The 27,764-nt window shown below is 37.5% G+C and overlaps 3 protein-coding genes across 4 annotated transcripts; 2 read left to right on the forward strand and 1 right to left on the reverse strand.

Annotated features, from left to right (window-relative positions):
- Positions 1 to 288: 288 nt before the first annotated feature.
- LOC146147819 (uncharacterized) lies at positions 289 to 3,174 on the forward strand. 2 transcript variants are annotated; one of them, XM_083387022.1, is made up of 5 exons: positions 289 to 648; positions 772 to 893; positions 1,321 to 1,532; positions 2,421 to 2,620; positions 2,807 to 3,174. In XM_083387022.1, exons 1-5 carry the CDS (start codon positions 315 to 317, stop codon positions 3,049 to 3,051), a joined length of 1,113 nt encoding a protein of 370 aa, XP_083243148.1. In that variant the 5' UTR covers positions 289 to 314; the 3' UTR covers positions 3,052 to 3,174. The 2 variants fall into 2 exon arrangements, with proteins under 2 accessions (XP_083243148.1, XP_083243147.1); XM_083387021.1 differs by having other exon boundaries at positions 289 to 893.
- A 451-nt stretch (positions 3,175 to 3,625) lies between these two features.
- On the forward strand, positions 3,626 to 13,107 carry LOC146147820 (protein DEK-like). The gene is made up of 12 exons (XM_083387020.1): positions 3,626 to 3,741; positions 5,260 to 5,521; positions 6,918 to 7,041; positions 7,182 to 7,290; positions 9,196 to 9,290; positions 9,602 to 9,725; positions 10,191 to 10,283; positions 10,867 to 10,920; positions 10,989 to 11,127; positions 11,294 to 11,373; positions 11,831 to 11,983; positions 12,334 to 13,107. Exons 1-12 carry the CDS (start codon positions 3,694 to 3,696, stop codon positions 12,343 to 12,345), a joined length of 1,293 nt encoding a protein of 430 aa, XP_083243146.1. The 5' UTR covers positions 3,626 to 3,693; the 3' UTR covers positions 12,346 to 13,107.
- A 5,744-nt stretch (positions 13,108 to 18,851) lies between these two features.
- Positions 18,852 to 21,465, reverse strand: LOC146147821 (uncharacterized). The gene is made up of 2 exons (XM_083387745.1): positions 20,963 to 21,465; positions 18,852 to 20,452 (listed from the first exon to the last, which is right to left on the reverse strand). Exons 1-2 carry the CDS (start codon positions 21,425 to 21,427, stop codon positions 19,400 to 19,402), a joined length of 1,518 nt encoding a protein of 505 aa, XP_083243871.1. The 5' UTR covers positions 21,428 to 21,465; the 3' UTR covers positions 18,852 to 19,399.
- Positions 21,466 to 27,764: the final 6,299 nt, after the last annotated feature.

Genomic DNA, 27,764 nt, shown 5'->3' on the forward strand with positions numbered 1-27,764 from the left:
TATTACAAATCGTTTTAGTTATTGTGGTGCTTTGTTTTATGGTATAACATATCTAAATGTTGTCGTTTTAGTTACGTGTCATATTTTTAGCACTGTACCAGAACGCAGTCATATCGGAACATAGGTTGACGTAAAATGTACTGAACAAAGGTTTGGTGCCTTCTTACTTTGTCATCTTACACGTTTTAAAAGCCCGCACTTTCGTTTCGAGTGTTAGGGTGGAAACGTTTTATATAATACAGGAACCAATTTTTAATTATAAACTTTATTTATCGACTCAGTAAAACAACAGGGTTTAAGATTGCTTTCTGGCGATGACAAAGGCCCGTCAAGCCGCGGCCGAGTGGGGCCCTGAGTTGAGTCAACATAAGTCGTTGAGTCTGTTTGATGTTAACCGCAACAGCAAGAGGCGTGTTCACTTTCATCGCAGCAGGATTCCCGTGTTAACACGAAACAGGACTAAACAATTGGGCCTCAGCCGCCCGTCTGCCAGCTTGCTTGGTGCGAAAGGCCACCGTACTCGCCTGGTGCTGAAGAAGGAGGATAGTCGAATACCAATTTACAGGAACGCTGACACTCGGCCAAGAAATCTGGAAAAAATCAGTGCTGTACGTGAACAAGAACTTTCTCTGACATCCGTCAAGGCTGTTAGTTTCGCTTCCTCGGAGAAATCGAACGAGAACTTGCCCACTGTAGTAATTGCCAACCAGTTGAAACGACTGAAAATGTCACCTATACGGACAAAAGCCGCGATAACTGCGGATCGCAAACCATCGCAAAAGAAAGTGGTAAAACTACGCGGATTGGAGTTGTCCTCGCTGTCGGATGATATCTTCCAGCAAACTGACATCGAAACATTGATCATGAGTCCGGAACGAGAAGCCTGTTTGAGCGTGAGTTGTTTTTAATATTAACATAAATATTTTCGGTGCCTAAGTTTAATATCAGATTGTAACATTATCAATAAATTTAAGTCTTTATGTGACTTCGCTAAATAGCAGAGCCTATGGGAGCAGATTGATTTTGGGAAGAATTGATAACAGTTTTATTTCAGCCAACGTGATTATACGACATTGTGTGTCCACAACAGAAAGGGTCGACCCTAATAGCACCTTATAAATTGCACTGGCGTGTTTAGTCGATAAAATTAGTTTTTCATATTCTCTTGGCCTTTGTTTCGTTATTATCCAAGTGTTAAAAACTCCCGGTCAACTTTTTGTCTTTCTACTTATTTTTCAATTATAATAGTCATCTAACAGTGACGGCACTAATCATTTGTTGCACACAGTGGCATTGCTAACACATGGGACCTTATTTCAGCACAAACTGCTGGCCATCCCGAAGCAAGTCAGCAATCTGCGCAACTTGCGCACTCTGGTGGTGGACACGAACGAACTCCAGGCAATCCCAGAAGAGATTTCGCTCCTTACGAGCCTCGAGGCAATCGCCCTTAGCAATAACTTTCTCACAGAATTGCCGGAAAACTTTGGCCAACTCGAGCAACTAACCAGTCTGCATCTTGCAAATAACAGGTAGTATATGCCGCCCGCCCGATGTGAACTGGCTCTCCCTTGTAAAACTATTAAAAAAAAACTACTGTCCAGCAAATTATGACATTGCCTCTAAGAAAGGCAACTTTGTACAATTGATCAAGTAAAATTATGTTCTGACGTGAATTTATAGCCTATATAGATTCGTAACACAGTGATACAATTATTTAGAAAACTCAAATGAGAAAGGAATTAGCTTACCTTTTTAAAACAGATTATGAATATTAGAAAAATAGTTCGTATCAGCAAAAAGTTTTTAAATTTACTGAACCAATCTATACCAGTGGTTCCCAAACTGTGGGCCATGGCCCAGAAGTGGGCCACAATACTATTTTCATTGGGCCATAGAGTTATTTGAAAATATTGCAACGAAATATGTTATGTTTTACGGAAATAGCTACTAACATATTTAAAACTGTAATAGGAACGAGGCCATTTTTTGGCTATTTGTAAACTATACACGTAAAGGCAAACCATATATGTTTGTTTTGCTACGCAGTTAGCACGGCAGTTTACTTTAAATTCAGTTTGTTGTCATTGAGATATTTAATTCCAATCTAAAAATGAGCCGAAACTAAAAAAAATATTTGGATGTTGTTAGAAACAATATATTTATTGGGAAATTGTCCCACTATGTAGCCGTAAATTGGGATTACAAAAAGGTAACGGCACATGGCCACAAACTGTTTTATGAAAAAAATTAGGCCACGGAATAAAAAAGTTTGGGAACCACTGATCTATATTGTATAATAACGTGATTTAGTGCCATCCAGTTATGCAGCGCACAAAAATCAAATTCTTTACAACAGATTTTTTTTATGTTTTCTAATATTAATACGAAAATGTTGTTTTTTTATGACGTTTTTAAAGATTTCAAGAGATTCCAGCCTCGGTTTGCCGCTTAAAGAGACTCAGATTTCTGGACATGAGTGACAACGAAATTTCCAGTGTCCCAAAGGAGATCAGCAACTTATCCGTGTCGCTACAGTCGCTTCTGCTCTTCATGAACGACATTGAACATTTGCCAGATGACATAACGCAACTAACAGCACTAACTTGTTTGTGGTTAGGTAAAAAAAGCAACTAAATTTATGCAACAAAAGTTCGACCCAATAGATTAAATGCTTTTAGTGTGCGTTTTTGTTTTCACAAACAAATAAATACGTAATATTACAAGCCTAATTGTCGGAGTGTAAATTACATTTACGCCTTAAAGACAAGTGCTTGCATTTCTAAAAGACAAGTGTTTTTGCAAGGTGCGAACAAGCTAAAGGAGCTGCCCAAGGATTTTGGTAATCTGCGTACCCTTGATTGGGGCTATCGACCATGCTCGTCCAATATTGATGGCAATCCTCTCGTGCGACCTCCAACGGAAATATGCAACGGCGGTCCGTACGCAATTCAAAAGTACTTTGACAACAACAAAAAGACAATAAAAAAACCCGTTCGTCTTAAGCCGGTAATGGCTCGTAAAAATACTCCTCTTGTCTCTGGCTGGTGAAATTACATTTGATTGTTTTAGTTGCGTTTTGTATCATTTTTGTCTGTTTCTGATTGGCGACATATATGTGCGATATTACGTGCACTATTTACACTGTAGTAACATATTTACCTATAAATAAATCACCCGTTTTGTCAACTAACTAATTGTTTGTTTAAAAATGAACTAAATTGTTCACCACAGAAGTTCTACAAAATTAAATTTAAAATACAAAATATAATCTAGCCTTCGGTTTATTCCTGTTTGAAGTGAAAAAACGGTCGTAATGAAATATTTTCCACAGTTTAATAATGCCGAATTACATAGTAAAACAGAATCGACGCTATTCACGTCTTTGAACACTCGGCCCTCATCAGGTTTGGTTTATGTGTAAACAGTGCGTAAATTATATTTCTATCTTTGTACTATAGCGCCACCACAAACAAGCGGGAAAAAAATAGACCTGCTTTCACTCGTACTGATAAAAGGGCTTTTTAATGTAATGAGTTCCATGCAAGTTTGCTGCGAATCGTTGTAAAAATCCAAATCCAGCGCGTGAGTTTGACATTTGCTTGTTTTTAGCTGTTGTTTACTGAGCTGTTTTAAGTGGCGTAGTGTATTTTCGTAAGGATTTTAAAATTCCATTTCACCTTCGGCTCAAGAATGTCGGAAGACTTAAAGGAAACCAAGAAAGACCAACCGACCCAACAGGTAAATGATAATTTGAAATAATCAAAATTGCTTTAACAATTCGTAAAGCGTTGCAAAAAAGGTGCATTGCGTAAAATATCAAGATACGTGTTTTATTGTCTATCCTCAATTTTTTGATCTATCTTATGGGTTTGAGACGCTGATTTAAGTTATAATAAAAAAACAAATTTAAAGTAAAAAATGGCTTCCTTAATATCAGGGCTGCGGAGTCCGTTAAAATATCAAGAGTCCAACTCCGGCCAAAAAAATTAACCTGAGTCCGACTCGGGTCAAATGTGCGATTACGCTGAGTCCAAAGTCGGGCCTTGACTATACAGCCTGTATTCCGCCAATTTATGTAATAAGATAAAGTCAATATTCAGCAATCCACTGCCGTGTAATTCATTCACACGCAATGCATGGTTGGAAAATATTCAAACTTTACAATTTCCAATTGGCGGCCATACAAGTTTTAAAACTTAGTACTGCGCATGTCGGACTCTGGTAGTTTTATGTGGTCTTACTCAAGTCCGACTCCAACTCCGCAGCCCTACTTAATATAAGAAATGAAATCATTTGGTATTCTTCAAAAATGGTTTCTAAGTATTATTTTTGTGCTTGTCTAGAATCCTACAACATTTATTTGAAACAAGTTGTCAAAGTTGTAATTGCAAAGAAGGCATAAATATAATAATAATACTTATACCCCAGATTGGAAACTTTGGATATTGCGCGGGGGAGATTTTTGCAGCTGAAAAAATGCGCGGCTGAAAATAAAATTTCGACTTGAACTTGCGCGGCTGAAAATAAACCATCAGGCTACCGAAAGTTGTAAATTGCGAATTTATATTAAACTTACAGCGTTAATAGAATACTTGAATCACTGCGCAATTTTTGGTTGGTGTGCGGGCGCAGTGCGCAGGTAAATATTTAAAAAGCTGGAAAGTGTAGCATTTAATATGCAATATTACTCAATATTGCCTAATTTGACGTCACTATGCACGTGACCGTTGTCCACTGATGCGTGACCAAAACGCCGAACTGTGCGTTTTTAGCGTTTCGCAGGGGATTCTATATAATGCATTATATTATATACGTCTTATAGACTAGCGTTAAAAAATGTTATGCAACTTCAGTATGCGGCCCGCCAATTTTTTGTTGTGCTTGTTAAGTTTCATACAGAAGTTTACGCGGCTGAAATTTTGCGCGTTTGCTCGAGTTAGATTTGCGCGGCTGAACACATTTTCTATAAGATGCGCGGCTGTGACCGCGGCTGAAAGTGCTACTGCGCGGGGGATAAATCCCCCGCGCAGGCCAAACTTTCCAACCTGGCTTATACCCACCCAACACCAACTTGTATCCCAACCCCAAATATTGTATGCAATATACCCCCCATATAAAAGTGATTCTATAGGAATACAGACCAGGGCAGTTTTTTACTTAACATTATGGTCAAAAAATCATTTTCAGACAGGTTCCTATGTACAGCAAGTTGCATTACAATATAAGCTGTTATAAAATTTTCTTTGATAAATTAAGGAACAAGATGCTAACAAGCCAACAGATGTTCAAACGGCCACCGAAGATGAAAAAGCAATCTTAGAACAACCCACAGAAGAAAATACAAACATCATTACAGAAAAAGAAGTGGAAATGAATACTAATGTGGAAGAAGAAAAAGTCGTTACAAAAGAAGAAGAAACTGTTCTTAAAAAAGAAGAAGAAAAATCTATTAATAAAGAAGAAGAAGAGAAAGAGCATGAAGACAATGAGGATGACGAAAGTGAAGAAGAACTTCCTCGTGAGTATTAAAAAAAATATATATATATATATTATATACGTGTGTTTTAAATAAAGAAAAATTAGAAACACTTCATCTTAGTTAATACCATGCTGATTGTATAAATCCTTCTAAAGACAATTACCTTGACCATTTATCTTTTTAAAGCAATATGATGTCCACCTGAATTTCTAAGAATTGCATTGTACTCACTATTGGCAAAAATATAAGTTTGGCAACAACCTGGACAGTTGACATATTACAGTTTACCCTATAGGGTAGACTAAGATTAATCCCTTCCCCAAACAAAATCGAGGTTAAATAATTTAATAAAAATATACTAGGATTTGCTATTTTGGATTCTTTATTCTAGATTCGAAACCTACTATTCTAGAATACCTTGGGATTCTACTTTGAACATCCCTAGTGGCCGATATTTAATAGGAATATTGAAATTTGAAAGTAGAACATTTAATCCTTGGATTCGTTTTCTATTCTGCCGTTTATTTCGGGTAATTTGAACCTTGGATTCCTTGTGTGCATAAAACCTTGATTAAAAACCTGCACACCTGATTGCATTCTGATACTATTACAAATTGTCATGGAATGCAGAACAAATAATAATTGTTGTTGTTGGTGTTGATCTCTCAATGTTAACTTCAATAAATTTATCCAAAAATACAACAAATAATGTAAAACAGTTAACTATGGTCGACAGCCATTACGATTTTAGAAAGGTTTGCTACAATATTTGACTATCATTTTTAATTTAGCAACCAATTATAAAACTACCAAACATAAAATTATGTTTCAATTAGCAGTGTTGTAAACAAGTCATTTTGAAATAACTTAAGTCCCAGTCAAGTCATTTGAAAAATAACTTAAGTCCAAGTCAAGTCTTTTGCGAAAATAACAAGTCAAGTCCCAGTCCAAGTCATAGGTTGCCCAAGTCAAGTCCCAGTCAAGTCATTATGAGAGCAAGTCAATTTCAAGTCATGTCATTGACATAAAAGTAAATTGTTAAACTATTAAAATTGGTAAAATTGTCCGATCATAAGCAACAATTTAACTAAAAAACTAACACAGACGCAATATACAGCACTTAAAGTGTTTAATGTGCAAAACTTAAAATATATTTTAATGAAAAACACATAATTTAATCCCAAGTTATTTGACATAATGACTTAAGTCCAAGTCAAGTCATTTGTCCGAAAGACTTAAGTCAAGTCAAGTCATTTTGGTCAAAAGACTTAAGTCAAGTCAAGTCATTTGAAAACAGTGACTTAAGTGCACTTAAGTCAAGTCAATGACTTAAGCCATTACAACACTGTCAATTAGAGCTGTGTAGAGCTGATAATTTTGACTTGTGACAGGTTTTACCAATCCTATCTTAATAAGATATTTTTGTAATATGTAGCTGGCTTGCTGGAAAAGCCCATTGAGATTTTGCGAGAAAAGCGAGAACGCAAGAAAGTAGCAAGATACACTTATGATGATGCAACACCAACATCTGCCAAAAAGAAAATTGAGTTTGTGGAAGGGTAAGCTATAAAGTTTAACCAAAACTTCATTTTTGTTAGCTGAAATGTTGTTAACCATTGTTTCAACATTTCTTCTTTTGTCCTGCAAAAAATATCCATTTTTTACTAGAAAACCAATTGATATTTTTAAATATATATAGGAAGGGAATAAAATTAAGCGATCATCCACGGGTTGAATGGCAGTTGAACAAAAACAAGTCTGAGGATCTCAAGATTATCCACAAACTTTTCTTTGGTATATTTGGAGATGTAAGTATTATTTGAGTGCTGATTATGGGAACACGCAATAATACCTACAAGGCAATAATATCTAACGCAGAATAATGTATATGTAAAAGATTGTATAATAGGTCTGGTTCTTACATTTAGGTCTTATTTTAGATATGATTAGGACTATATTGGGTATTACTTAGTCCTATTTTGGTCGTATTCCAAACTGTGTTTTATTCTGACATTGATGTTGTTCTTATTTCATGTTGTTCTTATTTATTGCTGAAGTCCCTGGTTTTGTGTATTCGGATTTAATAGAATCACTATTAAAGATTCAATACACTCTTATTTGTTTAGTTTAGTGTTGATTTTTAATGTTATACTCACAGTGTTGGAATAAGACCTAAACCTGTTAGTGTTGGAATAAGACCTATTTGACCTACGGTTTGAATTGCGTCTTAACCGAGTTTGGTCTTGCAATGGGTTAAAGCAGGGGCGGGCAACATACGGCCCGCGGGCCAGACCCGGCCTTAAATAATATTGTGGCCCGCTGCCACATTTCGCTACTAAAATCATTATATTTATGATGCTTTGAGTAGCGAAATATTGTTATCTTATAACATCAAATTCCAAACAAACTGATTTTCGGTTTACTAAGTTCTGCACTTAGTTTATTCTTCAAGTCGGGAAGTAATCAGTATGTTTAATGTGCAATAAAAGTGTGGCCGTGTTTGAAAAGTACAACATTAGCCGCCATTATGCACCAAAACATGCAAGATTTGGCAGTACTTAATCCGGCCCGCCAAGTACTTTATTTTCCCATTTCTGGCCCGCCAACCGGAGAAGTTGCCCTCCCCTGGTTTAAAGCCACTTGTAGCTACGGTTTGGGAATTATTATAACGGGTAGCCACTTGTAGCTACGGTTTGGGAATTATTATAACGGGTCTTGGTCATTAGTGCAAAGGGTTGATACTGAATTAAAATTTACTCTAATCAGTCAGCCAAAATCACACTCAAAAAGCAATTTTTATCCTACACAATTCTTTTTTTCTGGCAAAAAAAAAAAAAAGAGTGATTGCTTTGTACTTTTTGGACTATTATGTAGCTCGTTTAATTTGTTGTTGCAGTTGCAAATCCAATATTTAACCTGCATGGGTTTCAAAATGGCCTCCGGGGCATTTCATATCAATTACCTGGCCTATGTAATCCATGGTTTCAAATAATCATAATGGTATTAAATTTTTGTCTTTCTATAAAGTGACATGTTTATTTTACTTAAATACTTTCAATCGGTAGAGATATGGCCTTGCTTACTTAAGTTTACATTTGTGGTCATTAAAGCATAACTAAAAAAGTATGATTTAAATAGGACATAATGTACATTTAATAACAATTTTAAGAATTTTAAAACCGTCTTACATGGCCTGGTGAACTGACATGGGATACATCTCACGACCATTTTAAAAATCCATAATAGCTACATTCCTTATGCCCGAAGAGCTGGAATTAATTTGGGTTGGCATTTTGACCCCAAACAGTTAATGAAACTTTTTTGCCAATCTTTTCCTAGATAAAAAAATTGATACTTTAGGGACCCGCAGTTGAGTGAGCAGGTGGCACTCTTATCAGCACTTGCCCACAGTAAATTACCATCACATTCACATGCAGGCCATTTTAAAATATCACCATTGGTGAAACAGGATTACTTATTCCATAGAATAATTATTACACAATTGATTTACTTATGTTACTGAATATAATAGGATATGGTATGAGGTTAATTCCACTGTGGATATTTTTGCAGTATGTTGTATAGGTATTATTAGGTGTATCGATGTGTAGTTGTGTAGCCTTATTTTTTAAATTGATCTTAGGTTATATTGAATATTTTATGTAATATATATACTTTAAAATGGTTTTATATAACAACCTTTTTTATGTCAGGCTCATTCCTGCAAAAGAAATCTGCGAAAGTTTTCAGGATTTGATTTTGAGAAGGACTCTCCTGAGTATGAAAAAAAGGAGGATTATATTGGCAGGTTAAAATTGAAAGATTTATTCTCTGAAATGTAAAATACCTATTTTACAAAATTTTACATTTAAGACTCGTCTGCAACCTATGGTGTATGTTTATTATGGCAAAGATGTATCTGATAACATAAAGTTTGTTCACCAACTGTTCGTATTATATATTTATACATTTCAAATTATTTGTTTTGCAACCTTTTGGGCTAAAATGTAAATCCTGATGATAGGCGTGGGTAAGTGTTAATGTGGCAATTGGCTTAGCAAATAAGCAATATTCAGCATTACAGAGCAAAAAAGCCAATACCTTATATTGATATTTTAGGTTCACTTTGGACAACCTGAGGTGGGTTCTCAATGTGTGTGATGTGGAGAATAAAAAAGGTCCTAAAGATGACCTGATTGACCACTTGCTTGAGTGGTGCCTTGACCCAAGACCTACTGGAAAGGTGAAACAAATATTTATATATTGGCATACTTAAGGATTGGTAAAATGTTCTATATATGTTTAATTATTCTAATACTAAAAATTTTTGCTTTATCTTTTAAACTGTTATAGCAGACTTGCAAAATGAAACAAGCTTTCAAACAAACTTGCCCATTCATATACCAGCATAAAAACTTAATGTAAATAGGTAATGCTTAAATAGAAACATGGTATATACAACTGGTTACTCGGTTACTCCAGTTACTTAAACGATTTGATTCTTGTGTTACATATTGCTAATCATGTGTATTGTGTATATTATAGTCAAATTTTAAATAGGTGTCAAGCCCAAATTGTTGGTTTCATATTATTCTTGAGGAGTATATCTTTTATATTGTAGTCACCTGGCATTCAGTCTGTGAAGAGTCTAAAAATCCGCTTTGTCAGCTTTTTTTATTTAATTATATTATATTATTATCTCTTATAGGCCCTCCCTGAAAAGAGAAGAAAAAGTACCAAAAAGGGCCCTGCTTCAAAAAAGAAACGAAAGTCATCTTCGGCTAAAGAATCATCTGCTGCTGTCAGTTTGATTTTCATAAATATTTTTGCAATCTAATAATGACAAAGTTTAGCTAACCCACCGTGTTGCATAAAAGTAGTTTTTATCCTAGAATGCCATCCAAAATTCTTAAGCAGCTTGTGTAATATTACGGTTGGACCCAGGGGTTAAAGTATGACAATTTTCTCACCGTAACGCATGGCAATTTCAGGGATGACATAAGTGCCTTTACAAAGTTACGCCATAATCGGATCTCATGAAGCAGGCAGCTTGTAACCTTAAAAATTCTAGGCTTCGCGTCGATGTGCACACACATGTAACTAAAAGAACTTCTAAAATAGTTTTGGGATATAGCCAAGAAAACAAAGGACATGTTTTTACCGGAATGGCGTTATGTACCGTCTCGGCCTACTTTTATCGCTGGTTGAAACAAACAAACTATTTATAACAGTTGGTTAATCACTAGTTTACTCAAAACCTCTTAAAACATCCTGACTACCACTACCTAAAAAATTAGTTTTGTCTGTTTGACAGATATCCGTACGAATCGGTTTTTGATTTTATTAAAATTTTGTCACTATCACTTTACCATTTTGATTTACAGAACAACACAAGTACAACGTCAAGCCTAAGCTCTGATTCTGACTCTAATTCTGAGGTATGGTTTGAGGAATTATCGCGAAAACTTTTACAGGTTCTTTTTTCTTACAAAAATTTTTTTTGTAGGTTGAAGAAAAAGCACCTACCAAGTCGCCTGTAAAGTCACCCAAAGTCCAAAAGACTCCAAACAAAAAGAAAGCTTCCAAGAAAAGGGCGTCAACAGACAAAGCTGGGTCTCCAAAGAAAATAGCAAAAATCAAAATTAGTATGCATTGCTTCGTTACGCAACTATTTAATCGTCAGAGAATTATTTTAGTTCAACAAGATATAATTTTATTTCGAAAGTCTGAATTTTTTTTAAATGGTATTGTTTTGTCGATAGAGAATACACATAAGGACTTGAACAACAGAGTTTTTATTTTACTTGTTAGGTCAATCGAAAAAGGCAGTTTCTGATTCCTCCGATTCGTCAGACGACGATGCACCACTTCAGAAAAAATCAAAGCCAACGGTAAATAGCAATCAACGGTCGGCCAAAAAACGCAAAACCAAATAAGTAAAACTCTTTACGAAGCTTTGGTTATTTATCTTTTCTCGAAAGACGACGTCGAAAAAAAGAGATAACAAAAAGGCCAAGTTTGGCGACGAGCTTCGACGTTTATTGACTCACTACTGATTTGATTATTTTTACGATAGTTTCAAACCAATGTGAATTGTATGTTTGGTGTGGTCCCCGGCGTTTTCGTTCTTGTACGCCTGTTCATAATAAAATGGCTGTTTTGTTGCAGCTGAATTCCGTGTTGAATTTAAACGAATGCCACTGGTAAGATATTTAATTTAAGTGTTGTAAGGTTACTATCTTTCTATCTGCGACTAGTTTTGTCCTCTAACTTATCCAGCTGGTTGTGTCAGAAAAAAGTTTTAAAATATAGAAGGAATGTGGCTTTCACATTGGTTATTCTTCTCAGAATGCCCAAATTCGCAAATCGGTGGAGAAGATTCTTAAGGGAGCTAATCTGGAGGAAATTACAATGAAGAACGTCTGTCTCAAAGTCTATTCGCTATATCCCGATTTCGATCTCGCCGACCGTAAGCCCTTTATAAAGGAGACAGTGAAGAAGGTGAGCTTCTTTAATAAATGTGTTTAATGGTTTATTAGACCTTAAAATCATTGCTCAACAGACGAGGCTTCTCAAAGAAGTCCTATCACTTTTTTTAGTTGCGTTGTTATGAGACTCGAAACTTTTTGGAAATTTGATAAGATTGAACGTCCTTTCAATATATTGAATAAGCAATTGAACTGCGAAGTGCCCCTTATGTCCGCGAATAATATAAATACACAAATTCCTAAAAAGAATTCTTTTTAAGAAGGTGTCAAAACTTTGGCAAATTAAGATGTTACGCTTGCCACCAATTTTTACAGTTAACACTTAAACCTCGCGCTTATTAAAAATATTTTCATATTTTTCAGATCATATCCTGAAAAGAATGATACCTAAGAATTACCAAACTATGTTTTCTAATTGTTTCTCGGAAGCGGGGACTTCCCAGGCGCCTGTCGCAAAAAACGTCTAACTAATTTTCCTGTGGTTATTCTTGTTACTAAACTGCCACTATATTTTTGACTTTAGATTTTAGCCGCACTGAAGACGCTTGTTTTGTTAGATTTAACGTTTCTACCAATGAGTTTATTGTCGCATTAAACAAAATAATTTCGGAGCACTTTTCGCCTTTGTGAACACTTTTATGTTCTTCTTGTTTGTTTAGTACATTTGGTTCATTCGGTAAAAATGTGCCCCTGTACTTGTTTTTAGTTTGGTTTTAAAACCATATTACGTTATATATATTTAGCTCCCGTAATGAGCTAGAGCACATGCGTATCGTGCAAACCCAACATTATGTTTTCCACGTCTGTTGTGAAATCAACAGCGATTCTTAAAAGGCATGCCATTGCAGATCGATTTCCATTGGCTGCTTGGAAATTATTTGTGCAGTTAAATGAATTTTTTTTGCTATCATTGTAAAATCATTTGGTGATTTGATTGGCTAATGCACATAGTTTTCTTTTTGTCGTTTTGTTTTTCATCGCTTTTTTGAAACGTATCATAAGCGCCCACAGTTTAGTATCATGAGCTTTGTCGCTCAAACGAAATGACGCGAACTTATTGACTGTCAATACTGTCATTGACGAGTTATTTTTAATAAACGTGATTTTATATTTCGGTTTTAATGAAATTTGTGTTGTATTACAAGAGATTTCAATAGGAACGATCAAGAATATTTTTTTAACCATGCCCAAATAAATAAACCTTGATACTAATGCAAAAAAGATTTGGTAAAATGACTCTTATAAAGTATTTTTTTTTAAACGTACACTTTCCTGAAATGAAGTAAAGCTATTCAACTAAGGTTTTGCTTCGCCTTTGTATCCTGCATTTACTACAATTTTCTAGGCTTGTCTTATCTATATTTAAGAAAGGCTGTATGAAAGCATTGCGTTCTAAAATGTGTGAAGCCGTACTTCAATGTCCTACTTTTCCATCCAGTAGATTGCGACAAAAAATGTACGTACCGATTTGTTAGGGATCCAGGATAAACTTGGATCTAACCATGCGTATAGGTAAACTTCAGTTTCTAGTTCAAAGTTTATCAAACAATGACTAAATTAACAATAACCATAATATTAATAGCCCACTAAATTCGTACCTTATTCAAACTGCCTAATATAGAGAGCAAGCTTACAGTTCAGGAATAGCGTATTTGAAGGTAAGAGCGTAAAACATGCTGCACTTTCTCTTAACGAGCCGCGTTTTAGTGAAACTATACAAAGCAACAGTGGCATAATTACGCCATGATATATAACACATAGAAATCAAACTTTTTTGCTGTAAAATGAGGTTTATCATAAATTCCCAACAGGTACTATACTTATACACCAGTATGAGAAAGTTTCTTTTCGTTTTTCGCCTATATAATAATATCAAGAGGTTTTTGTAACAGGGCACAATTCTTTAAGAGGTCGTTAATCGGAAGAAACAATAAAACGCGTCGAGGCATATTTGTTGCAAATTCATGCAAAAGCTTACAAAACATTTTAAGTGCTTTATACATTTTCGGCAAAATTTAGTCAGTCTTCAAAAAAAAAGTTTCGTTATTTTTGAACTAACAATATCATATAAGCAGTTTTACGGTGAAATTCGGCTGTTGGGATATGGGACACATTATACGTCCTGATGCAAACGACATCTTGCTTACAGGCGCAGCTTTAAACGAGTAATGCGGCTCATGCACATCACCACGTACTTCCGGATAATTTGTCCAATGGACACGCATAAGTCGTTAAAACAAGGATGTGTGGTGGGCTGTACTACTTAGATTATAAAAACAGTGGCACTGCGCCCAACCTTGCTGATGTTAAACTGCACTAGTCTTCTGTGCCGGCTCGCATCACAATTAAAATTTGCCAAATCATTCTTCACGTGTGAGAAACTCACTGGATGCTCTTAACAAAGGCACAAACCTTTTAATAATCTGCGCGTAAAGTAAACTTAGTAAATTCTACTGAAAGCAGGTTATACAAATTTTATTTTTATTTGTTTGGACAGCTGTGGCTATTGTCACCCTATGTTCAAATTAAAAATTAAAAATAACCTTAAAAGGTCATTATCCCCTTGTCCATTTAGTTTTGTTTATTTCTATTTTCATTTAGGATTCCGTAATTTTTAGTTGCGTAAAATATTGGAGCAACGGGCTATCTTTTTTGCTCAAAACTTCAAACTTGTGACCGAAGTGTACAGTTCCTTATTATCACGCCACTTTGCGCTGTGTCATAGCATAATGACTACACATATTGTTTTCTTTAAAATATTATAAACTCTAAAAAATGTTTAATTGATATTTATGTTATTTCATAAAGACAAAAAATATATAGAAATTAAAAAACAAGACTTTGTTATTTTAGAAAGATGTTGTTTAAACTGTTGAAATACAAGGTAAAATAATTGCAGAAGATTAACAAAGACCTAGCATACTATCGAAATAGGAAATAACATAATTGCAAATCACAAGCGAAAAAAGACAGAGCAAATACTGTTCAATGCATTTGTCCAAATCAGAGATACACTACTATATACACCAAAAACGAGCTAATCCAAATGCGATAAACTATAGACCTGAGTGGTTAATTCCGCCGGCTTGCGTATTGCGTATATTGCTCTAATCAAAATATAATAATGTTATAATGTTGTTAAATGTATTTGAAAACAATTTTGTTGATGAAATTCTAACTGAAAGACAATTTTAAAATGCGCCTATATATTTTCTTGCCTTGATTTATGTGTATTTTAATCGATTTTGACTTGAAAAAAGTTTGACAAATTTTGATCCAACGTGTAAATTTTGATAAAATTTTACTTTTTTGACAAGTCTAAAAGTAAACTTCCTACTAATAACTTAATATCAATATAGCGGCTCAAAAGCCTAATATACCCGTAATCTCTTCTGTATTGACATATTTACAGGTTTATTTGCTGTTTTTTTTTTTAAAGAAACTTTTAATAACAGTTAAAGGGGTTGATGGGATGAAAAAGACTGAGAACCCCCGGCCTAATGGTCACATAGAAAAGTTAACAAAAGTACATATGCAAAGCGCGAACAATTGTACATTTTATATAGTTAAAAGTGAAAAAAAAAATTCATGCCACCTTGATCCGCCCATGGTTGAGTAGTGTTTAGGCCTACAATTTGGCCCAGTTGTACATTCAATTGAATTGCTCCTTATTTGTAGGCAATTATTTTTAAATTAAAAATCAATTAGGCTACTGCTTAACTAGTCATAGTAGTGGCGTTAGATTAGGCTAAACGGTACCTGATAAGTCGGTCTACATTATTTTATCCAGCGTGGATGGCGTTTTTGAATCCAAAATATTTGCATTTTAGATAAACGCTTCCAAAATGCCCTTTGTTTAGTCTAGACAGGGAATTATACACGTTATAGGGGTTTAAAAACGGTATTTTATGCTGATGGAAACCACACCACTGAATCATTGGACATTAAAACTTCAAGTTGTGCACGACTGACCTAGTTTTTATGGTGAATAGTTTGGGGCAAACTTGCTTTAACTTTCAATTTATTAAGCGTTGCGACTCCTGCAATACTCCCACATCTTCTTTTCCCTTTAATTTGATTGCACATAAGATAACCTAATACATTGTTAGTCTTATTCAATTTATTCACCGACCATATTCACCCAGCTGGTAGGCCTACTTAATTAGACCATCCGAGATGTTAGCTTTAAGTGAGGCCATGTCCAGAAACTAACAAAAATAACAATCCCGTGATCATACAGTGTCTATTTGAATCGGCACCTATAGATCTATATTTTCTTTGTATCTCTGATTCCTCGTAGTACATGTGGATTATTTTGTATTCTTTTATATAATCTGATAAATTATTAAAAAATCGCTAAAATGGATGTTCGGTGGTTTTGTGTGCGAGTTCCAAAGATCGCAAATACACCTCTAATAAGAGCATACCCAATACCCACTCTAAAAATGTTTTGTTTCAATTTATGTACACAAAATGTAATAAAGTCTTCAGTTTAATCAGTTTCCGGCGGTAATAATTTGTTTAAAAAATCGACAATTAACTTATTGTTTGCTGGTTGGGAGTTTTATTTAGAACTAGATAACTTTATCCAAATTTAAACATCGTGTTTTAATGCCCTGAAACCAAAATCCTAAGGCATATGCCTGCATTGTGTTTCTTTTTTCTTTAGCATTGACTTTCTTATCGTATTCACACGAAAAAATGTGAAAAGGCGTTGAATAACTTTCAAACCAGACGTACTTTCGCTTCGTTATGTTTGTCACTCTCTGGTGTTTTCGTGAAATTCGTTTCATTAACGCGTGCCAAACTAGACGCAAACGGAAAACCGTACAGTGTGTTTATAAACTTCAAAGCAAGTGGAATTTTTTTGTTTTTTTTCGCAGCTTCGTGTCGGAGCACACGAAAGATTCTTTCGTGTTGTGTGTACCTCATGAAGACCGTTTCTCGCTTTTGACATCCTAAAAAACGACGAAACATCGCCCTGTTTGTACATCGGATGATGTAAAACGCTAACAACCGACGTCAGCATAGCCATTGTGGGCAGTTTTGCCAGTGTTGGGCGATCAATCAAAAGCCGGTTAAAACGCGCGGCGCACAACTTTAGACAGCGGTTGGCGATTTCGCGCAGCACGAAAAAGTCTATAAATGCGTAAATGTTCGATGCAACAGCGCGCCGCAGCAAAGCCGAGTACGTATACGACCTTCTTGGCTCGCAGTGCCCGGGTTATACTTCGTGCCTTGTTTTTAGGGCAGCAGGAAGCGGCCCCCTACGTCAACCCAGCACGGCCAGGGCAGTCTTCCTCCGCGCTTGCCGCGATTCTTTGGCGAGTCCGTGACGTGTTTCACAGCGGCACTTTGTTTACAATGCACGTGAGTCGAAAAAAATAGAACCAAAATGAACACGGCAGCGGTGTTCTGCAAGTCATTCGCGGTCCTCATACGCGTAGCCAGGGGGGAACAGGGGCCATGCCCCCCTCAAAAAAATTATAAATATTTTACTCTTAGTAATTTGTTTTGTAGCATTTATGAGCATTACCGCAATAGTCGATCACTGGCATGCCACACCTTCAATTGTCAAGCATTGTTACGTCACAAACAATGTAGTTAATATTACATTATATATACATTAATGTAGTTTACTACTTTTAGTCAGTTTTTGCTCTTTGAATGGTTTTGTGAGTATTGCGTTAACACTCAGCCAGTTGCTGCTCGAAAAGGTTTGTTAGCATTGTTATTTGTGTTCGTTACGGCAGTTAATACAATGGCAAAAGGTAAACAAAAAAGTTTAAACTTTTTCCCCCTTCCAATTTTTCGACTGGCTACGCCACTGGCGGTGCTCACTTTCCTGTCCGCAATATGTGTAAAGAGTTGGGTGCGCTTTGGCGTAAACACACCAAAAATGGGTCACGTAATACTGCATCAGCCTTACAGTTTACAGTATAGAATTGTACAATATTTGGTGAGTGTGACTAAAATATTTGGGGTATTCTAAACCTGTTCCTCTTCCATGTTTTTCTTCGTCGCCAGCAATAATAAATAATTTTTCTTATTGTTCCAAACCAAAATTTTTAAACTATGTTTAAATGGTACGATATTAAAAGGCTGTTCTATTCATTTATTGCAACATATGAAGCAATCTTTTAGTTTAAGATGTCGGCTGCATTTTGATTAGTAGTATGCGGGTTCTTGTATACATTGCCGTTTCATGTTGGACCATTCACGCAATGCAAAATAGCGTCTTGTAAAAAAACAAATTTGTACGTTATTTTAAGCGTCTTGCCATTATCGCCGCAAATTTACTGGTTATATAAGTTTCCTAACAATCGCGTTTTTTGTATTCAACTTTCCACGAATAGTTAAATAGCGATTTCATTACATCAGCAACGCATCGCTTATATGTTATGCCAACCAGCCGGATTTTGCAATGCGGTGAAATTCTTGGAGGCCTACAACTGAGTCACGCGTGATCTGGTGCAACGCACCTTATCGCATACACAAAGCTTGCAACAATGTGCGGCATGTTACTTGTGAATTACGTCAACATTATTCACAGCTATTTATGTCTCGCAGTTTTGCTGTACAGAGTGCGCGTGAAGGAAATAGGCTAAAAATGTTGCGTCAACAAAGGAGCTTGTCTATGCTTAAGGTCAGTTTCATGCATCTTGGGACTTTCGACGCAGAATCGCTAACCCTGCATTAAATCACCATTACTATACTAACTAAAAATCAATACAACATCATTTTAGAGCAAATTATTTTATTTAGGTCCTCATACCATCCTATTGGCATAGTCTTGTTTAATTGGATCTTCTCAAAGGAAAGTCATAACTCTATTGTAAAATACAAGGGTTCTCCGATGATGAACTCAGTTATAACAATGAAAGAGGGTCACATTGCATGCCACTTTAAGTTAGTTGCATTAAATCTGGTTTACTGAAATAGGCACCCAAACTATATTTTTTCTTTTGAAAGATTTCTACGCAATGAGGACAATTATTGTACGCCATATAAGGTCGTCAAGCAAAGCAATAAATAGCACATCATGTAAACTACTTTCTAACATATTCATATCAACATGCTTGTGTACAACGCACATTAAATGTTGATAAAGTGCATTTTATGCGCACATCGAAAGCGTAGGTCACTCGATAGAGAAAACCGTGACGCTTATTACGCATAACTACGCAATGCAATTTAATATCGTGTTCTGCTCAACATTGTAGTATAAACCACGAATAGATCTATAGAATAAGCACAGTATAGCGATGTTGTGTTCATAAAGCATAAAAACGTAATGCGTCTAACAAAATCGACCGAGGTCAAACAATACAGTTACACAAAAGCCATTGGTTTTCAAGGAAAAGCAAAAAATAAAATAAAATAAAAACACAATTTTCCTGTCATAATAACGCTGATGTGCGTTTTTTTATCACTTTGTTGAGCTCTCGTTCTCGAATGTAAACACTTCGTCGTCGGGAAGTTGCGACGGCGTGGCGGGATCTGTCGAGTCCATGTTGTGCGCCCAGTGGGGAGGGCCGTTGGGCGACCTGGCGCCGTCGGGCAGGTTCCGCTGTTCATTTCGGCCAAGCGGCAACCTGCTGCCGACACTCGAAGCGCTGGCATGCCTCGATTTTTTGCTTGAGCGATTCAGGCAAGGAACACAGCAAGGAAGCAGACGCTCCTGCCAGTCGCCGAACGACATCAGGACGCTGACGATGTTGATCAGAAGGTTCGCGTTGAAAAACAAGTTTGAGGCAACTCGCGGAGCGTCGTTGAACGCGAGGGTCGCAACCGCGGTCACGATATCCGAGATGACGCAAACCAGCGCCGTGACCAGAACTCGCCGTATGATCTTGAGCAAGCGCTTCTCCCTGTTGGCCTGCCTCTCCTTCTTGAAGCTGATAAACTTCCTCTTGGATCGCTTGGTTGCAGGCCGAACGCTGCCGGCCGTGTCACTGTCCGACTCGGTTCGATTTGAGTTTCGGATACGCCTTACTTCGGCGTGCTGCACTGCACTCACTTTCGGATTGACCGGCCTAAATGCGGCCCCGCCATTGGTCGAAGTCTTATTCTGGTTGTTGTTGTTGGAACGCGTTGAACTCGACGCGAACGAACCCCGCAGCGAGGACTTGACCTTAGAGCGGTGCTTCATGAGAGGATAGAGGAAGAGCGAAAGCAGGATAACCTGGGCGCCGACGGACGATATGGTGAGCACGACGTAGCGGACCAGCGGTGATACGGAAGTGGTTTCACCCAGGCTGCAACCGTTAGGCTTGTCCACCGCTTCGACTGTGAGTGTAAAGATGAGGGTGTTGAGCAGCGACGAGCCTACGATAGCGAACAGCGCGAACCAGATGAGGAACCTGACCGTCTTCGACGCGAGGTGTTTCATCACCGGGTGGTCGAAGAAAATACGCAGCCGCACCCAGAGCGCCGAGTAGTTCAGCGTTGCGCTAATGGCGTAGGAGACCACCACCAGAACCTGCGTGCGGATTTGTTAAAGGAGCAGCTCTCATTGTAAAAATTGACTCGTGTGACTCGCAACAATTGGCGGAAGACTGGCTGCCTGCGTATACGCTTTCGCGTTTGGGTCACGTATAGGGAAGATTGCATGTTTTAATCGATCCTATTGTAGAATGTGATCTTGTTGTTGTAATTTAACGACATTGCGGATTACTTGACCATCGACATGTTTTATGACCAAAATGAGGTGTTTTATATGAGTAACCACTTTCACCTTTTTAATGTGAGAAGTACAGGATAACGTGATAATATTTAATTACTCTTTTATTAATTTTTTATTTTCTTGTTTTTTAAAACCCTCAACAATAAAACACTGGACAGCCTGCTTGGGTTAAGCCAAACGATAAATACTACTATGTTGATTTCGTTGCAGGCCTTTGCAAATAGACAGACTGCAACACAGAGGCGTACACGCTTCCGCAGTTCGGCCAAACTAAGTATACACACGCCATACAACGGGGCACCTCACCTGGATCAGCTTGCAGTCGATTCGCTCGCCCCCGTACGTTGCAAGTTCCAGCTGATCGCACGACACCCGCAGCAGTGCAAAGAACGCGGCCAAAAGGCACAACACACGCAGGGGCCTTGCAGCCTTTCCAGTTCCGTCGCTGCGCTTCCGGCGGCCACCCTCCGTCGATGACGTAGATCCACCCTTGGCCGCGGCGCCCCCGCCCCCGATGCTGCTGCTGTGGTTGTTCTGCTCGACTTTGGAGTTGCTGCTCGGCTGACGCTGCAGCGCTTGCTTCTGACTTGCCTTGCAGCAGTTCTTCACCAGGCTGTAGCGTATTAAGGCGAGCCAGATGTAGATTGCGATTGTGATGAGAATGATCGACACCGTCATATACGAGATCCAAATTGGCAGCGGCAGGGCAAAAGCGTCAGGGTCGTCGGTGAAGGATTCGTTCGAAGGACTCTCAGTCGCGGTAAACTCCATTGCTTGCGACCCTTTCTAGCAAAAATGTTGGCTCCTAAAATATCTAAAAATAAAACGGCAATGATCAGAAACGGGTTGGACAGTAGAGATGAACAAACCGAAAGGGTATACAGCGAGTTATATAGCAACGTTCTGTCACTGGCTGGCTTTAACCGGTTACGTAACTAAAAACCCAAGTAATGAACTTATGTTTTATCAATAGGGCCACCTTTCTTTATAATAGCACGTTGGTATTTGCAAGCGCGCTGGAGTAAACGGTATTTGCGGCGTTCAACTCATTTAACCCGTAAATTCACTGCCGTCGCAAATGTCATTGCAGGGTACAGAAGCGCAGCGCGCACGACTGACAATTAACCCTAACCTACAATCGGGTCTCTACACGATCGCTTTAATCGCAAGGCCGTTATACATTCATCGTGCGTTGCAAGCGCTCTTTGGACAAGAGCCGCTGTATCACCGCTCAACTACAACCCCTGCCTTCGTGCGGCTCGTACTTTTCCGTTCCGCCGCTTTTGCCGCAAAAAACAGCTTTTTCTTCTTCAGCAGTCTATAACGTAAACATGGCGGGCCGTGTCGCGCGTTTCTTCGTAGTCGCGGGGATTTCACAGGCCCGCTTTTTCGACTATGCGCCCTTAAACACTGAGAGTAGTTTTCACCTTGCGTTAGAACTGGTGACAGGTATGCAATGACGCGGAAAATACATGGGCCAGTGTCGCGTCCATTTTGTATTGTTCCAGTTCGTCACGAAGTACCGTGCGTCATTATTTCAAATGAGGATAGTCCGGCCTATAAAAAGCCGGGCGCGGCGGCGCGATACAATGCGTGTCCATTTACCTTTTAACTTAAGAAGTGCGTAGGTAAAAGGTGGGCCTTGCTACACTAAGCAATGGGCATACGCGTGTCATGCATTCACACGCCTTCCGGTGTTGTAGCCAAAACAAAGGTTACCCGACCTGAGCAAATAAGGACGACAATATTAAGTAGTTCACAATACTAAGTAAATTGATAGCGACTATTCGGGTTCCGTTTATAATTCACACCTTTATATTTGCTCATTTTAGAATAACGCATCCAACATATTTCGAATCGGTGTTGGTTTCATCGTGTAACAGCGACAATCCCAAAAAGTAACTAATAACAAACCATTTTCTTATGCAAGTCGCACTCTGTCAAATAATACCCTCTAAACTAGTATACATAGAATTCACGTCACCATAAATGTCTTAATTAAAGGAATGAACACTTCTGTATTTATTTATCTACTGTAAAAATATATATTTTTTAAATCTTAATAATACTCAAAGTACGATTATCGGCTTATTGTATTTAGTGCTTTGTAAAACATCGACGCTAACTTGTGTTTGCCTGCTTGAAAGTAGGTTGAAATGTATTACAACACTTTGAGTCATTGTGTTGAGTAGGACCATAGGTCAACCGAAATTGCAAGAAACATTACCTTAACACTGAATAACCTTAAATGTCGCTTTAAATGCTTAGCTTAAAAAAACAAGCGAGAAATGTCAACAAAGCCTCGTAAATCTATATCATCTGCTGCGCTGCATTTAATTCGCCCCTCGCAACCTTTCCGATTACATCCGTTGCTTCAATTATACCCGGTTGGCATGAAAATTGCCACGATAAACAAAACTTAGGTGACAACGCTCTATCTGGCTAATTGTTTTAAAGCCGCTTTTACATAATTTATTTTCATCGCCATGCTCACGTTTACGCGCAATAGACATTAAAGTTTCATTATACATGCAAGAGAAATGGTATCGCAATCCGTGGCTTAGAATCGAATGACATCATCGCGTTTGAAAATGCTCTATAAAACCTAAGCTGTCCATAAATAACGCCATAGGTTGTATGTGCCGTTCATAGTATTTGTGTCTATAAAATACCGCTTAAAAGAATCGCGAAATTAAAACCCCGTATTTTCTCGCAAGCATATGTTATCAGCGGCGTTTAAATTCCGTGGCAAAGCAGATGCATAACCGCTTGTTTAAAGTTGTGAATGCCAATAAACGCATACTAAAATAATTTATTTGAAGTTATTCGTAATAAATTGAGCGAATTGAAAACCCATATCGTACTGACATTGAAAAATCGCTCTTTTATGAATATGTATGGATTAAAATCGAATAAACTTAAATACACTTTCTATCTAACCTCCTTTTAACAATATTTCTGTTTCAACATAAACATATGCCTTAGCGCAAGTTTGTGTACGCCGTAGTTTTGCTTTTTTCTGTGATGACCAAAAACACAAACGTGATTTACATTATGGCTGATTCGGTTTCAATTCGTCCATGTAAATTCAAATTTCCTAAAATAGCGATCGAACATGTAGACACTGACGTTGTTTGACAACGTTCACTGAAACGAAAACTCTACACAGCCTGAGATCGTCTGGCCAAGCTGAACGTCGAATGCGGGGTAATTTTGTGCGCCACACAAATTTATACTCATTTCGCTGTCCACGTGCGTGCGTTTTGCGTCACATCACTGATTGTGACGCAGGCGGTGGGTGTCCCACTGTCCCGTGCTCAAGTCCCTTGCTTGTTCTCTTCGCCGCTCAGAAGGATCTCTGAATCACTTGCACGCACGGGCTGTGCGAAATTTGCAGTCAATTCACCGATTGGCGTCTGAATTGCACGCTGGAGATACGATGATCAACCAGTCGTACACATAGATGCATAAATTGGACGTTACCGATGCTGCAAATGCCGATTGATATTATTCACGCTAAGACGCAAATGCCTGTGCCGACATATTTTTAAATAGCATATGGAACCAATACGCAAACCAAGGCAAATAACTGCTTTAGCGTGGATCTTTGTATATAGTATCTCTGATTTGTATCTCGTGTTACCATGTTGTTCCTAAGTTAATGTATATAAAAGGGTAAATGGGTAACCTACATCGCACAAGATATGGGCATGACATGAACGAAGCGTAGGCCTGATGTTAAACCAAATTTGCCGCGAAAATTTTGTTAAGTAGGACATTTGGCCGACATGGATCGATAAAAACTGAATTTGTCTTGAGACAGCGAGAGTGGACTGACGCACGTGCGTGAAAACGTAAACGCAAAATAAGTGTCACGTTTTGTTTATCACCTGACGTGACCCTTAAATTATTCGATAATATTGCAAAATAAATTTCTTTACAAACAAAAACATTCTATTGATGTCGACGACAGCTGTTTATTTTATTATGCTCATTATTCAAACTGAAAACTTGAGTAAATGCGATCTTGAAAGCCGCTCGTCTACCAATTATTGGTATATAGCAGGGGTGTCCAACAAGCGGCACGCGTGCCAAATGTGGCACGCGACTTAATAAAAAATGGCACGCAAGCCCTCCCCAAAAAATACTAAAATTGTTATTTAGCCAATTGCCAGAAAATACCAAGTTTGTTATACAGCCAATTGCCATTGTTTGTTTACAATATAAAACAATCGCGGCAATCACGACAACCAACAATTACTTTTGATACAGTCGTGGAGGCTAGCAATCATTCACATAATATTATGTAGCTTGGTGTGAAGAAACAAAAGTGAGCTCACCGAGAGACACTTTGATGTAGTGATGCGCATTTCTACTAGACAGTTTTTTTTCAAGTTTAAATAAACGTTCTTATTTTTGGTAAAAAAGCGCTTTTATGATTAAAAAGAATTGGTTGGGTTACGAAACTTTGGCACGGGAAGAAGTTATAAGATAAAAATTGGCACGCCGGCATGTTTGAGTTGGACACCCCTGGTATATAGCGTAACATTGATTGATTACAATCGCGGCTTTATGGCATATGTGCTCGTATGGAGTCACATTACAGATATTGTTTTGCAAACCGGAGTACTTATGCCTACCACTGCAGCGATCAGTTTGTTTGTACCGTGGCCAGGAATCTTTTTGGCCAAGGAAACCATAAAAGATACATATTTTAACTTTTGTGACAGCATTTTAATTTGTTTTTCAAAATCTAGTTTGGGTTTACAAAACTTGTGGTTTGAACAGGACTGTTAATTATACTCTATTCCAGGGGTGGCCAACCAGCCAGATACCAAGAGCAGCATTTCTTAACCGCAAAGAGCTACCTTTACACAATGAAAAAAAAAGAATAGCCTATCTCTCCTTTTCTTACTTCACTCCCACAAAGCGATCGCACGATGCGCGAAAAAAATTGTCTTTTTTGGTTAATAGACAACATTTTAATCTAGAAGACGCGACACATTAATTGAAAAAATGCACATTTTGCGATATAACGGCATTTATCAATATTATTTGGACTTACTTTTGGCGTTTATCTTGTTTCAAAAGTGTTACTAATAAAACAATGGCCTTAGGCCAGGGTTCTTAAACTGGGGTACATAGACCCCTTGGGGGTCCGTGAACTAGTTTTGGGGGCTCCATGAAGGCCTAATGGAAATAGTAGTGTATAGCCTATAGAAGAAGTAATCAATTTTTTAAATAACTTTAAAAAAATTAATTGGTTTTGCACTGAATGTAGACTTGATTAGACTTTTACATTTTTTGGACCGAAATCAGCAGATTTTTAAAGTCTATTTGTATTGTGATGTTATACAATGACGTATTTTTTTTAATTTCTTGCCTTCTGTGGTCCACGCAAAGCAAAAAAAAAGTATAGGGGTCCGCGGTAAAAAAAGTTTAAGAACCTCTGCCTTAGGCGAACCGTCTGATTCGGAACCGACGATAATCCGTAACTTAACCAAACGGATCGCACTTTAAAAACTAGTTAAGTGCAACACGAAACATAAGAACCGCATAACACTGGGTAAAGAGCCGCATGTGGCTCGCGAGCCTCGTGTTGGCCACCCCTGCTATAGTCTATAGATCAGATCCGGAATATCAGTTTTCCAAACGGGCGATCGCGCAACGAGTTTAGGGGTCGTGTGTAGACCACCCTAACTTCACACAAGTGTAGGCATACCATAAATAGGTATAGGCTACATTGTACTTTTCTTATACATATAGGCCCACTTTGTACTCCTCACTTCTTTAAACAAACGACCGAAATAAAGTTTGCCTTTTCCTAGAACGAGTGGATTTATCTGCAAGCCAGGTGTCGTCATCATATGATCTACCATTTGCTAGGCACGACCCTGATTCAGAAGTACCGGTACTTGAATGTTTGTGGAAGCATTCGTCTATACTTTATATAAATAATCTAACTTTTGATGCCCGGCAAACATTTGGATTAATACAACCCAAGGAATATGTTAAGTATTGATCCAGCAGTTCCTTTTTTCTTGTGACCGCGTACTTTTCTTAGCTATCGATGCACTAAGCCAGTGTTTCTCCACCTTTTTTTCGCGGCGACCCAAATATAATATTTTAGCGTTTACCAGCAAAGCTCGGACCAGAGACCCAATACTATTCACTTAACTTTTTGAAAGCCAGAAGTAAACAAACCACAATTAGACAAAACCTTCAATAAATGCATAATAAATCAAATTTAAAAACATTATTTAAACAGAAAGCCATGTCTTTGTATTGCTTCCTCTTTTTTATTCTTGGAGAAATGTTGCTTAGAATCCATTCTAACAAATCTAACTATGCCGATCTACTGTAGTCTGCGACCAAACTAAATTAAATGGCGCCTAACGATGGGTCGTGATCCATGGACTGAGAAACACCGCTCTAAATTAGAAATTTCAATATCTTTTAAAGGAAAATTTCAGTAGCATTTGTTTATTTAAAAGTAGATTTATCATAATATTCTGTACCTTGCTTGAAATTGAAACACACTAACAAGGCACTTAAAGTGCCGTTCTTCACACACGTAGTTTATACAATACGAAAATTCGTATAAGTGTTTATGTCTCATCCAATAAATGTAATCAAAGTACCGTACTTTAAAACGTGAGGAGTGAGGTATTAAAAATGTTAGTACCACTATTTAAATACTAATGTAACTGAGAAATGTTATACATATTACCATAGTAAATGATTGAAAAAAAAACAAAAATGCATAACACTGTTGGCCATGTAATTTTTGAAAATTATTTTTTACTAACCTCCATAGGATTTCTACGTATAAATATTGCAAAAAGTAGCGTGTGCAAGAATGAAAGCTTTCTATATTACTATTAATTTGTATGTAACACCTCATTAATTAATGGAAAACTTTGCTGTAACATGATTTGTGACTCCTCCTTTTCTATCGTTTAGTTTATCATATGTTAAGATAACTAAAGGCCATTTACGACAATAGTTCCATGTGTAGCATGTTGCGTAACTGTGTTTGCCCTGAAGCAGTGTTTCACCCCCTTTGGTTATTGTCCTGTGCAGAGTTTGTGCATGTATAGGAATAGTG

This window comes from Ascidiella aspersa, chromosome 4 (assembly GCF_963924565.1).
Source record: "Ascidiella aspersa chromosome 4, kaAscAspe10.2, whole genome shotgun sequence".
NCBI lineage: Eukaryota > Metazoa > Chordata > Ascidiacea > Phlebobranchia > Ascidiidae > Ascidiella > Ascidiella aspersa.

Coding starts and splice junctions, on each gene's coding strand:
- LOC146147819 (XM_083387021.1), top strand. CDS start 315: ATGACAAAGGCCCGTCAAGCCGCGGCCGAGTGGGGCCCTGAGTTGAGT. Junction 894..1,320: donor AACGAGAAGCCTGTTTGAGC/GTGAGTTGTTTT, acceptor ACCTTATTTCAG/CACAAACTGCTGGCCATCCC. Junction 2,621..2,806: donor ACTAACTTGTTTGTGGTTAG/GTAAAAAAAGCA, acceptor TGTTTTTGCAAG/GTGCGAACAAGCTAAAGGAG.
- LOC146147820 (XM_083387020.1), top strand. CDS start 3,694: ATGTCGGAAGACTTAAAGGAAACCAAGAAAGACCAACCGACCCAACAG. Junction 7,042..7,181: donor AAAATTGAGTTTGTGGAAGG/GTAAGCTATAAA, acceptor AAATATATATAG/GAAGGGAATAAAATTAAGCG. Junction 7,291..9,195: donor TCTTTGGTATATTTGGAGAT/GTAAGTATTATT, acceptor TTTTTATGTCAG/GCTCATTCCTGCAAAAGAAA.
- LOC146147821 (XM_083387745.1), bottom strand. CDS start 21,427: ATGGAGTTTACCGCGACTGAGAGTCCTTCGAACGAATCCTTCACCGAC. Junction 20,453..20,962: donor TCGACTGCAAGCTGATCCAG/GTGAGGTGCCCC, acceptor ATCCGCACGCAG/GTTCTGGTGGTGGTCTCCTA.